The sequence below is a fragment of the Xenopus tropicalis genome, chromosome 2 (assembly GCF_000004195.4).
Source record: "Xenopus tropicalis strain Nigerian chromosome 2, UCB_Xtro_10.0, whole genome shotgun sequence".
In the NCBI taxonomy this organism is placed as follows: domain Eukaryota; kingdom Metazoa; phylum Chordata; class Amphibia; order Anura; family Pipidae; genus Xenopus; species Xenopus tropicalis.
In genome coordinates, this window is record NC_030678.2 from 173,989,885 (window position 1) to 174,003,571 (window position 13,687).

The 13,687-nt window shown below is 47.8% G+C and overlaps 1 protein-coding gene across 1 annotated transcript; it reads left to right on the forward strand.

Moving 5' to 3' along the window:
* Positions 1–3,287: 3,287 nt before the first annotated feature.
* LOC116408918 (pleckstrin homology domain-containing family B member 1-like) lies at positions 3,288–11,667 on the forward strand. Its single transcript, XM_031897377.1, has 7 exons — positions 3,288–3,354; positions 5,314–5,370; positions 6,813–6,965; positions 7,113–7,215; positions 7,344–7,383; positions 10,849–10,948; positions 11,230–11,667. Exons 1-7 carry the CDS (start codon positions 3,303–3,305, stop codon positions 11,367–11,369), a joined length of 645 nt encoding a protein of 214 aa, XP_031753237.1. The 5' UTR covers positions 3,288–3,302; the 3' UTR covers positions 11,370–11,667.
* The last annotated feature ends 2,020 nt before the right edge of the window (positions 11,668–13,687 follow it).

Here is a 13,687-nt window from a genome sequence, read left to right on the forward strand (position 1 = left end):
CCTACTGTCTCCATCTTGTTCTACTGTCTCCATCTTGCCCTACTATCTCCATCTTGCCCTACTGTCTCCATCTTGCCCTACTGTCTCCATCTTGCCCTACTGTCTCCATCTTGCCCTACTGTCTCCATCTTGCCCTACTGTCTCCATCTTGTTCTACTGTCTCCATCTTGCCCTACTATCTCCATCTTGCCCTACTGTCTCCATCTTGCCCTACTGTCTCCATCTTGCCCTACTGTCTCCATCTTGCCCTACTGTCTCCATCTTGTCCTACTGTCTCCATCTTGCTCTACTTTTCCCATGTACAATTGCTGCTTGGCAGGGCCCAGGGCTGTATCAGCTGTCGTATCTCCTTTAGATGAATATCCTGGGTGCAAGTAACTTGCGTTCATAGGGGTAATTGTACCAGTGCCTTTCATTGAATAGTTTATCCATATGATGCTACAAAGGTATTCTGGGAGTTGTAGTTTAACAGCTGGAGGGTAGAACATCCTACATTAATCTAGTCCTCCTTATGTTTCTCCTTAATTCCCCTGACAAGGGCAGTTAGCAGCGCCCACCCAGCATTACTCACTGGGGCTCAGCGGCCTCTCTCCTAAATCCCCCGGCTCCTCTGTCACTGGAACCCGCAGCGTCGCTCCAACCCTCCCATCAACTCCCTGACCCAGAGGCACATCCAACATCCCCACTGAGTAAGGAACCCCTTCCTATACTGATGGGGAGATCCCCTTTCCTCCCCACCCCCAATGAATCACTCATTCCCCCTCTCTTGGTAGGGAACCCCATAACCTGACTGCCCTTACAGTAAGGAAACCCTTCCTATGCTGATGGTGAGATCACCTTTCCTCCCCCCCCCCCCCCCCCCAATGAATCACTCATTCCACCTCTCTTGGTAGGGAATCCCATAACCTGACTGCCCTTACAGTAAGGAACCCCTTCCTATGCTGATGGTGAGATCACCTTTCCTCCCCCCCCCCCCCCCCCCCCCCCCCCCCCCAATGAATCACTCATTCCACCTCTCTTGGTAGGGAATCCCATAACCTGACTGCCCTTACAGTAAGGAACCCCTTCCTATACTGATGGGGAGATCCCCTTTCCTCCCCACCCCCAATGGATCACTCATTCCCCCTCTCTTGGTAGGGAATCCCATAACCTGACTGCCCTTACAGTAAGGAACCCCTTCCTATGCTGATAGTGAGATCCCCTTTCCTCCCCACCCCTAATGTATCACTCATTCCCCCTCTCTTGGTAGGGAATCCCATAACCTGACTGCCCTTACAGTAAGGAACCCCTTCCTATGCTGATGGTGAGATCTCCTTTCCTCCCCGCCCCCAATGTATCACTCATTCCCCTCTCTTGGTAGGGAATCCCATAAATTGACTGCCCTTACAGTAAGGAACCCCTTCCTATGCTGATGGTGAGATCCACTTTCCTCCCCACCCCCAATGAATCACTCAATCCTCCTCTCTTGTTAGGGAACCCCATAACCTGACTGCCCTTACAGTAAGGAACCCCTTCCTATGCTGATGGTGAGATCCCCTTCCCTCCCCACCCCCAATGTATCACTCATTCCCCCTCTCTTGGTAGGGAATCCCATAACCTGACTGCCCTTACAGTAAGGAACCCCTTCCTATGCTGATGGTGAGATCCCCTTCCCTCCCCACCCCCAATGTATCACTCATTCCCCCTCTCTTGGTAGGGAATCCCATAACCTGACTGCCCTTACAGTAAGGAACCCCTTCCTATGCTGATGGTGAGATCCCCTTCCCTCCCCACCCCCAATGTATCACTCATTCCCCCTCTCTTGGTAGGGAATCCCATAACCTGACTGCCCTTACAGTAAGGAACCCCTTCCTATGCTGATGGTGAGATCCCCTTCCCTCCCCACCCCCAATGTATCACTCATTCCCCCTCTCTTGGTAGGGAATCCCATAACCTGACTGCCCTTACAGTAAGGAACCCCTTCCTATGCTGATGGTGAGATCCCCTTCCCTCCCCACCCCCAATGTATCACTCATTCCCCCTCTCTTGGTAGGGAATCCCATAACCTGACTGCCCTTACAGTAAGGAACCCCTTCCTATGCTGATGGTGAGATCCCCTTTCCTCCCCACCCCCAATGAATCACTCATTCCCCTTCTCTGGGTAGGGAATCCCATAACCTGACTGCCCTTACAATAAGGATCCCCTTTCCTCCCCACCCCCAATGAATCACTCATTCCCCCTCTCTTGGTAGGGAATCCCATAACCTGACTGCCCTTACAATAAGGATCCCCTTTCCTCCCCACCCCCAATGTATCACTCATTCCCCCTCTCTTGGTAGGGAATCCCATAACCTGACTGCCCTTACAGTAAGGAACCCCTTCCTATGCTGATGGTGAGATCCCCTTTCCTCCCCACCCCCAATGAATCACTCATTCCCCCTCTCTTGGTAGGGAACCCCATAACCTGACTGCCCTTACAGTAAGGAACCCCTTCCTATGCTGATGGTGAGATCCCCTTTCCTCCCCACCCCCAATGAATCACTCATTCCCCCTCTCTTGGTAGGGAACCCCATAACCTGACTGCCCTTACAGTAAGGAACCCCTTCCTATGCTGATGGTGAGATCTCCTTTCCTCCCCACCCCCAATGAATCACTCATTCCCCCTCTCTTGGTAGGGAATCCCATAACCTGACTGCCCTTACAGTAAGGAACCCCTTCCTATGCTGATGGTGAGATCCCCTTTCCTCCCCACCCCCAATGTATCACTCATTCCCTCTCTCTTGGTAGGGAATCCCATAACCTGACTGCCCTTACAGTAAGGAACCCCTTCCTATGCTGATGGTGAGATCCCCTTCCCTCCCCACTCCCAATGTATCACTCATTCCCCCTCTCTTGGTAGGGAATCCCATAACCTGACTGCCCTTACAGTAAGGAACCCCTTCCTATGCTGATGGTGAGATCCCCTTCCCTCCCCACTCCCAATGTATCACTCATTCCCCCTCTCTTGGTAGGGAATCCCATAACCTGACTGCCCTTACAGTAAAGAAAATAAATGGTACTGGTTAGTGGACCTGGGGGAGACAGTTCTTATCTTATTATAGTTTTCTATATTACACACACCTACACACACCCAGGTTACAAACCTACACACACCCCGGCTGCTGCAAATCTCCTTTCTGGAAAAACCCGTAAGCTCCCGCTGCATTCTGGGATATGTAGGAAGGTCTCTGGACACTGAGCAAATGCGAGCCGTTACACACTACATCTCCCATAATGCACCGGGAGATCCCTAATCCCACCTGTTGCATCCTGGTAGTGTTTAAATGCCCAGGTCCCAGCACAGCAGGGAACACAAGAGGCAGGTGCAGATCCCAGGTAAGGACTGACTCTGGGCTGGGGCCCTCCGGCATCTTCCCCAGGGACTGGGGGGCAATAATTGGGTTAATGATGGGTGGGCGGAGGGTATTGACCCCTTCTGTACCAAGAGGCAGTGAAGAAGCTTGTGTTATATCGCATAGGAGGAGAAATACCCACAATGCAGTGTACAGTTGTGTTTTAGATGCGCGTATAGTGATACATTAAAGGGGAAGTACACCTATAAATTCACTTTTAGGTTATTACTGACCAGGCTGTTGGATTGGCTCTCTCCTGGGCGAGCATTGACATCCCTGATCTGTTCTAGGCAGAAGAAATGTCTCTGTTAGAAACCTAGAGCTTTATTATTTTGTATTTGTTAAGTATTTACTTTTCTACTTTGCCTCCCAACAAGATTTCTTAATGAAATGTACATTCTGTGTTTTTGTGAGTCACTTTATTCTTAGACTCAAACCTTTGTATGGCTGTTATATAACTTCATGTAGTTCTTATTAGTGCCGGGCACTCTCCTCTCACTAACTATATATATATAGTAATAAAATGGACCAGTTACCAACAGTTCAATTACTTTATATGCCTTCTATTATCTGACTCACTGTAATACTTAATCCTGTTATGGAGTTTTATCTTGTAGTTATGTAAACAGTCCAGTGCCTAGAATTACAGCCATTCTGTGACAGGGTGCTCTGTTATACAGATAGCTAGAATCTCAGCCATAAAGCAGGGCAGGACTGCTGCTTACAATGGGGGGGATCAGATAGGATCTGTGCCACTGTGACAGAATGCTCTGTTATACAGATAGCTAGAATCTCAGCCATAAAGCAGGGCAGGACTGCTGCTTACAATGGGGGGGATCAGATAGGATCTGTGCCACTGTGACAGAATGCTCTGTTATACAGATAGCTAGAATCTCAGCCATAAAGCAGGGCAGGACTGCTGCTTACAATGGGGGGATCAGATAGGATCTGTGCCACTGTGCCAGAATGCTCTGTTATACAGATAGCTAGAATCTCAGCCATAAAGCAGGGCAGGACTGCTGCTTACAATGGGGGGATCAGATAGGATCTGTGCCACTGTGACAGAATGCTCAGTTATACAGATAGCTAGAATCTCAGCCATAAAGCAGGGCAGGACTGCTGCTTACAATGGGGGGATCAGATAGGATCTGTGCCACTGTGACAGAATGCTCTGTTATACAGATAGCTAGAATCTCAGCCATAAAGCAGGGCAGGACTGCTGCTTACAATGGGGGGATCAGATAGGATCTGTGCCACTGTGACAGAATGCTCTGTTATACAGATAGCTAGAATCTCAGCCATAAAGCAGGGCAGGACTGCTGCTTACAATGGGGGGGATCAGATAGGATCTGTGCCACTGTGACAGAATGCTCTGTTATACAGATAGCTAGAATCTCAGCCATAAAGCAGGGCAGGACTGCTGCTTACAATGGGGGGGATCAGATAGGATCTGTGCCACTGTGACAGAATGCTCTGTTATACAGATAGCTAGAATCTCAGCCATAAAGCAGGGCAGGACTGCTGCTTACAATGGGGGGATCAGATAGGATCTGTGCCACTCTGACAGAATGCTCTGTTATACAGATAGCTAGAATCTCAGCCATAAAGCAGGGCAGGACTGCTGCTTACACTGAGTATCAGATAAAACTACATACAGTGCTAATAAGGGGAGATGTGCCAGACATATAATATTTAATCTTGGGGTTGGGGGCAGTCTGAGCTCATCGCATATACTGGGCCCCGCTGTACAGGTTAGGGGCGGGGCATACAGCAGTGGGTGATACCATATACAAAGGGTGTGGGGAGGGCAGGGCCGGGCCTTCACTAATTAGAGAAAACAAACAATTTCCCATCACTGCTGCAGTTTATGGTGAGCCCCACGTACAGCCACTGGCCATCTGGGCAACTATACTCACTGGGTAACTGTTCTGTTTCTTTCCAGCAGGGGGAGCTCTCGGTAACATGGCCCTGGTGAAGAGCGGCTGGTTATGGAGGCAAAGTAAGTTCTCTGCTCGCTGGGTTTGCACTAAGAAGGTTGTATCATGGGGCACAGGTTAAAGTGTAAGCTCTTAAGATCTTTACAAATTAGGAATTAATAGAACCACCACCCCCTGCCATGAGAAGCAACAGCTTCTACATCTGAGTTTAGAACTTTTAAGGGCAAGTTCTGCCTAAGTTTCTGCCAAAGCAGTTTCTTCCACCAAAAACTCTGCCCCCAGGTATGTCCCTCTACTAAGTACCATTCAGCGGGAACAGCCTGTACCCCAGGGCACCATACAGCTATTCCAGCATAGGGCTCCCTATTGGCTGAGGCAAAACAACCAAAGTCACAGAATATGCCTGTCCTGAGATATAACTGCACAGCATGGAGTTATACAGGGAACTCTGAGTATCACTCATGTATTATAAGGGATAATGTACCCCCTACTGTAAATGATAAGGATATTAGCAGTCACTGAGGGGTTCTGTGCCCCCCATATAAAGGCACAAGGCTGCAGGCTGAGTTATACAGGGAACTCTGAGTATCACTCATGTATTATAAGGGATAATGTACCCCCTACTGTAAATGATAAGGATATTAGCAGTCACTGAGGGGTTCTGTGCCCATATAAAGGCACAAGGCTGCAGGCTGAGTTATACAGGGAACTCTGAGTATCACTCATGTATTATAAGGGATAATGTACCCCCTACTGTAAATGATAAGGATATTAGCAGTCACTGAGGGGTTCTGTGCCCCCCATATAAAGGCACAAGGCTGCAGGCTGAGTTATACAGGGAACTCTGAGTATCACTCATGTATTATAAGGGATAATGTACCCCCTACTGTAAATGATAAGGATATTAGCAGTCACTGAGGGGTTCTGTGCCCATATAAAGGCACAAGGCTGCAGGCTGAGTTATACAGGGAACTCTGAGTATCACTCATGTATTATAAGGGATAATGTACCCCCTACTGTAAATGATAAGGATATTAGCAGTCACTGAGGGGTTCTGTGCCCCCCATATAAAGGCACAAGGCTACAGGCTGAGTTATACAGGGAACTCTGAGTATCACTCATGTATTATAAGGGATAATGTACCCCCTACTGTAAATGATAAGGATATTAGCAGTCACTGAGGGGTTCTGTGCCCCCCATATAAAGGCACAAGGCTGCAGGCTGAGTTATACAGGGAACTCTGAGTATCACTCATGTATTATAAGGGATAATGTACCCCCTACTGTAAATGATAAGGATATTAGCAGTCACTGAGGGGTTCTGTGCCCATATAAAGACACAAGGCTGCAGGCTGAGTTATACAGGGAACTCTGAGTATCACTCATGTATTATAAGGGATAATGTACCCCCTACTGTAAATGATAAGGATATTAGCAGTCACTGAGGGGTTCTGTGCCCATACAGTTATACAGGTCAGGGATACATCACTCATTACTCCCCGCAGGCTGGGTACTGAAGCGCTGGAAGAAGCACTGGTTTGACCTGTGGTTGGACGGGAACCTTCTCTATTACCCTGATGAAAACCGCCGGACGGTAGAAGATCGAATCCCCATGAAGTCCAACTGTGTGAATGTGAGAGCCGGGCAGGAGTGCGGAGGTGAGGGGCGCGGGGGGGCAAATCCCTGGGGCCCGGGGGGATATTTGGGATCATTACCTAAAGAGCTGGGGTCAGATGGGGGCCCTAGAATATCCGGGTGCTGTATCCTATAGGCAGGTAATCTCCGCTTAACCCTTTCCTCTCCAGATATTCTGCCTCCGGACGGGAGCACCCAGGATTCCCTGGTGACGGTGGAATTAAGAGACCGCTCCAAGTTGCTGCTGTGCGCAGAGAGTGATGACGATGCAGTGTAAGTACAGGCCTGATTATATGTTTAGAGCAAGCAGAATGGCAGCTCCCACAACTATTAATGTAGATCTAAAAGGCTCCGTGTAGCAATAATGGCCACATGACTTATTGCTATTTCTCTGTTTGTAGGGCATGGAAGATGGCGTTAATGGACACACAGTTCTACCCGGTAAGTGATCTGTGCCAGTCTATATGTGACAATTACACCCATCACTCACAGCTGGCGGATTTCCCCATACCAATAATAGAACCCACAGCAGGACAAATACAGCGCCAATTCCATGTATAATACCCCAGAACCCACAGCGGGATAAATACAGTGCCAATTCCATGTATAATACCCCAGAACCCACAGCGGGATAAATACAGTGCCAATTCCATGTATAATACCCCAGAACCCACAGCGGGATAAATACAGTGCCAATTCCATGTATAATACCCCAGAACCCACAGCGGGATAAATACAGTGCCAATTCCATGTATAATACCCCAGAACCCACAGCGGGATAAATACAGTGCCAATTCCATGTATAATACCCCAGAACCCACAGCAGGATAAATACAGCGCCAATTCCATGTATAATACCCCAGAACCCACAGCAGGATAAATACAGTGCCAATTCCATGTATAATACCCCAGAACCCACAGCAGGATAAATACAGTGCCAATTCCATGTATAATACCCCAGAACCCACAGCAGATAAATACAGTGCCAATTCCATGTATAATACCCCAGAACCCACAGCAGATAAATACAGTGCCAATTCCATGTATAATACCCCAGAACCCACAGCGGGATAAATACAGTGCCAATTCCATGTATAATACCCCAGAACCCACAGCAGGATAAATACAGTGCCAATTCCATGTATAATACCCCAGAACCCACAGCAGGATAAATACAGTGCCAATTCCATGTATAATACCCCAGAACCCACAGCGGGATAAATACAGTGCCAATTCCATGTATAATACCCCAGAACCCACAGCGGGATAAATACAGTGCCAATTCCATGTATAATACCCCAGAACCCACAGCGGGATAAATACAGTGCCATTTCCATGTATAATACCCCAGAACCCACAGCGGGATAAATACAGTGCCAATTCCATGTATAATACCCCAGAACCCACAGCGGGATAAATACAGTGCCAATTCCATGTATAATACCCCAGAACCCACAGCAGATAAATACAGTGCCAATTCCATGTATAATACCCCAGAACCCACAGCAGATAAATACAGTGCCAATTCCATGTATAATACCCCAGAACCCACAGCAGATAAATACAGTGCCAATTCCATGTATAATACCCCAGAACCCACAGCGGGATAAATACAGTGCCAATTCCATGTATAATACCCCAGAACCCACAGCAGGATAAATACAGTGCCAATTCCATGTATAATACCCCAGAACCCACAGCAGGATAAATACAGTGCCAATTCCATGTATAATACCCCAGAACCCACAGCAGGATAAATACAGTGCCAATTCCATGTATAATACCCCAGAACCCACAGCGGGATAAATACAGTGCCAATTCCATGTATAATACCCCAGAACCCACAGCGGGATAAATACAGTGCCAATTCCATGTATAATACCCCAGAACCCACAGCGGGATAAATACAGTGCCATTTCCATGTATAATACCCCAGAACCCACAGCGGGATAAATACAGTGCCAATTCCATGTATAATACCCCAGAACCCACAGCGGGATAAATACAGTGCCAATTCCATGTATAATACCCCAGAACCCACAGCGGGATAAATACAGTGCCATTTCCATGTATAATACCCCAGAACCCACAGCGGGATAAATACAGTGCCAATTCCATGTATAATACCCCAGAACCCACAGCGGGATAAATACAGTGCCAATTCCATGTATGATACCCCAGAACCCACAGCGGGATAAATACAGTGCCAATTCCATGTATAATACCCCAGAACCCACAGCGGGATAAATACAGTGCCAATTCCATGTATAATACCCCAGAACCCACAGCAGATAAATACAGTGCCAATTCCATGTATAATACCCCAGAACCCACAGCAGATAAATACAGTGCCAATTCCATGTATAATACCCCAGAACCCACAGCGGGATAAATACAGTGCCAATTCCATGTATAATACCCCAGAACCCACAGCAGATAAATACAGTGCCAATTCCATGTATAATACCCCAGAACCCACAGCGGGATAAATACAGTGCCAATTCCATGTATAATACCCCAGAACCCACAGCGGGATAAATACAGTGCCAATTCCGTGTATAATACCCCAGAACCCACAGCGGGATAAATACAGTGCCAATTCCGTGTATAATACCCCAGAACCCACAGCAGGATAAATACAGCGCCAATTCCATGTATAATACCCCAGAACCCACAGCAGGATAAATACAGCGCCAATTCCATGTATAATACCCCAGAACACACAGCAGGATAAATACAGTGCCAATTCCATGTATAATACCCCAGAACCCACAGCAGGATAAATACAGTGCCAATTCCATGTATAATACCCCAGAACCCACAGCGGGATAAATACAGTGCCAATTCCATGTATAATACCCCAGAACCCACAGCAGGATAAATACAGTGCCAATTCCATGTATAATACCCCAGAACCCACAGCGGGATAAATACAGTGCCAATTCCATGTATAATACCCCAGAACCCACAGCAGGATAAATACAGTGCCAATTCCATGTATAATACCCCAGAACCCACAGCAGATAAATACAGTGCCAATTCCATGTATAATACCCCAGAACCCACAGCAGGATAAATACAGTGCCAATTCCATGTATAATACCCCAGAACCCACAGCGGGATAAATACAGTGCCAATTCCATGTATAATACCCCAGAACCCACAGCAGATAAATACAGTGCCAATTCCATGTATAATACCCCAGAACCCACAGCAGGATAAATACAGTGCCAATTCCATGTATAATACCCCAGAACCCACAGCAGGATAAATACAGTGCCAGTTCCATGTATAATACCCCAGAACCCACAGCAGGATAAATACAGCGCCAATTCCATGTATAATACCCCAGAACCCACAGCGGGATAAATACAGTGCCAATTCCATGTATAATACCCCAGAACCCACAGCAGGATAAATACAGTGCCAATTCCATGTATAATACCCCGGAACCCACAGCAGGATAAATACAGTGCTAGTATTATGTATGTACATATAAAACCCCCATCCTGTGTGTTGTAGGGAAAGTGTTGGTTTGGGGGGGCTCAGCCTGACGAAGCTTTCGTTACATTGAGCCAATGAATGTGGGTCGATTTGATTGATGTTCGGTGCTATTAGCTGGGAAGGACACAGTAAGAAAGCGAAGGAGAGGGGCTGTTCCTGCAGGAATAAATCAATTCAATCTCCTGGGCCAGTTTTTCAGTAGAGAAAGTCCAGAAATAACTTGAATTAAATGACTGCATTAACCCCTTGTGGGGAGGGGCTCAGTGTGTGCTTGGGATTGGGTGTGACTAGAGCCTGACCCCCCCCGACTGGAGAGAATCAGTTGCTTGAAATGACTCCAAGGTTTCTATTAAGAACTTTCCCAGAATCCCCTGTGCCTAAATCTCGTTCTTGCCCCCGCAGGTCTGTGTCTATGACCCGTATGATGATCATTACCAGGCGGTTCCGTTCGATGCCCACAATGCAGCGTATGTCAGTCAGGGTTACTATGGGCGCGGTTACGGTACGTGTAACTGATTAATCATTATTGGTATTGGTTTAATCAATAAAGCCTGTGGGCACTGCTATATATACATAGTAAATATGCCCTCTAGTGGCAGCTCACTGAAGTACATAAAGTCTGTATCTTATTGTGCATCTTGCAGTTAATTGGTTTCCTCCCTGTAACTTGGCTGTTTATTGGTTTCTGGATTATTTTGTGCTTGAGGGGGCGCTCCAGAGCTATAGCCCCCCTACTACCCAACTAGGAACTCATATACCCCCCTGATTCTCTTTCCCCTACAGCTCCCAGACTGGCCCATCTCATTGGCAGAGAGGACTCTTACGGCTATTCCTATGGAGAACAGATGGCGCTGGGAATGCTTGCAGGGGCGGTAACAGGCTCCGCCCTCAGCTCCCTTGTCTGGCTGCCATGTTGGTTCTGAGGGCATAAGAGGAGCGGCCAATGGTTGCCCAGAACCAACACCAGCAGGATCTGCTTGTCTGTGACTAATCCGGCTGGGAAAATAAACCTGTTTAGTAAAATGACTGTAGTGACTTAATATTATTAACCTTGTTAGGATAAAGCACCTGTCGCTAAACTATAGCTCCCAGCAATGCTTGGCGCCCAAGGAGGGGAGGGGCTATTAGGTTGGATATCTATGGGAGGAGCAGCACTAGGGCGGAGCTTCCCGGCCATTACATCTTGTTTATTATCCAATAAATGATATATGTGCTAAGCTGTTCCATAGTATTGTGGATTTATTGCCCCCCTGATATTATATTGCCCCCCCAGACATTATATTGCCCCCCAGACATTATATTGCCCAACAAGTTGAATGGGCTCTGCTTCCAGTGTTTATGAAGCCCTTTCTGGGCGGATTGATGTAAATTTACACAAAGAATATGAAATAAACATTATGGTTCTACCCGACACCGTGAAGGAAATCTCTGTCGGGCGGGTTGGCTAAACGACCAATCCGCATTCGACCCTAACGCACCCACACCCCTAAGGCACTTGTATTTACAGACCCGCCCATCTGTGACATCACAAAGGAGGTGGAGCAGGCACACACCTATAAATATTGGCTGCTGGAGGCAGAATCCAGGCTGATTATGGTTGTGGGCAGAGAAGGCGGAAGGGAGAGATTAACCCAAACCCCCAAGTACTGGGCCAGGTTGGCCCCAATATCACTAGTCTGTGGCACAAGAAACACCATACTAATATATTCTAGAAGCTTGGGAGGGTCTAACTTTATGGATGTGGGTCTTTTTTCAACCTCAGCTACTGGGCACTTGCTTTCTGCCCAGAGAGGGTCACAGGGAGCCTTAGATGCCCCTTTAAATAAGATACAGACCAAGTGAAAGCCCCCATTACTTTGCTAGTTAGAGGCCTATACCCTAAACATAAGAGCCCCACAAGGGTATCAGGGGCCCCACAGGGGTGGGAGGAGCATTGGCTACAAGCAGGTACAGTATCAGCCAATGGGTGAGTGACAGCTTTAATTACACCACGGGATGATTAGACTGAAGGTAAATGGGATGGGGCTGCCTGTCGTTACACTGTAATTAATGGGGCAGGTGAGACCCAGGCTGATGTATGAAACAAGTGGGAAATCAGGTTGGCAGATATCTGCACAATAGGGTGACTGTGCCAGGCACGTGGGGCAAATACCAGCTGCTGCCTGAGCCCCGTCAGGATGGGTTCTTAGGTCACTGGGCCATGTATGCTTGGAATATCTTATTGAGCAAGTACTGCATTGGCCCCCTGATATAGCCATCACCCACTGGCTCTGCATAGTCCCCCCCAACTATGACCCCACTTTTGACCCATAGCTTATATGGAGGCCTATTCATCCACCCTGAACCCCTTGTGAATATTCTGACAAATGTTAAATAGGCTGTTGTAAGTTGTTCTGGGGTATTGTATTATACGTGGAATTGGCGCTGTATTTATCCCGCCGTGGGTTCTGGGGTATTATACGTGGAATTGGCGCTGTATTTATCCCGCCGTGGGTTCTGGGGTATTATACGTGGAATTGGCGCTGTATTTATCCCGCCGTGGGTTCTGGGGTATTATACGTGGAATTGGCGCTGTATTTATCCCGCCGTGGGTTCTGGGGTATTATACGCGGAATTGGCCCTGTATTTATCCCGCCGTGGGTTCTGGGGTATTATACGCGGAATTGGCCCTGTATTTATCCCGCCGTGGGTTCTGGGGTATTATACGCGGATTGGCCCTGTATTATCCCGCCGTGGGTTTCTGGGGTATTATACGCGGGAATTGGCCCTGTATTTATCCCGCCGTGGGTTCTGGGGTATTATACGCGGAATTGGCCCTGTATTTATCCCGCCGTGGTTCTGGGGTATTATACGCGGAATTGGCCCTGTATTTATCCCGCCGTGGGTTCTGGGGTATTATACGCGGAATTGGCCCTGTATTTATCCCGCCGTGGGTTCTGGGGTATTATACGCGGAATTGGCCCTGTATTTATCCCGCCGTGGGTTCTGGGGTATTATACGCGGAATTGGCCCCTGTATTTATCCCGCCGTGGGTTCTGGGGTATTATACGCGGAATTGGCCCTGTATTTATCCCGCCGTGGGTTCTGGGTATATACGCGGAATTGGCCCTGTATTTATCCGCCGTGGGTTCTGGGGTATTATACGCGGAATTGGCCCTGTATTTATCCCGCCGTGGGTTTCTGGGGTATTATACGCGGAATTGGCCCTGTATTTATCCCGCCGTGGGTTCTGGGGTATTAT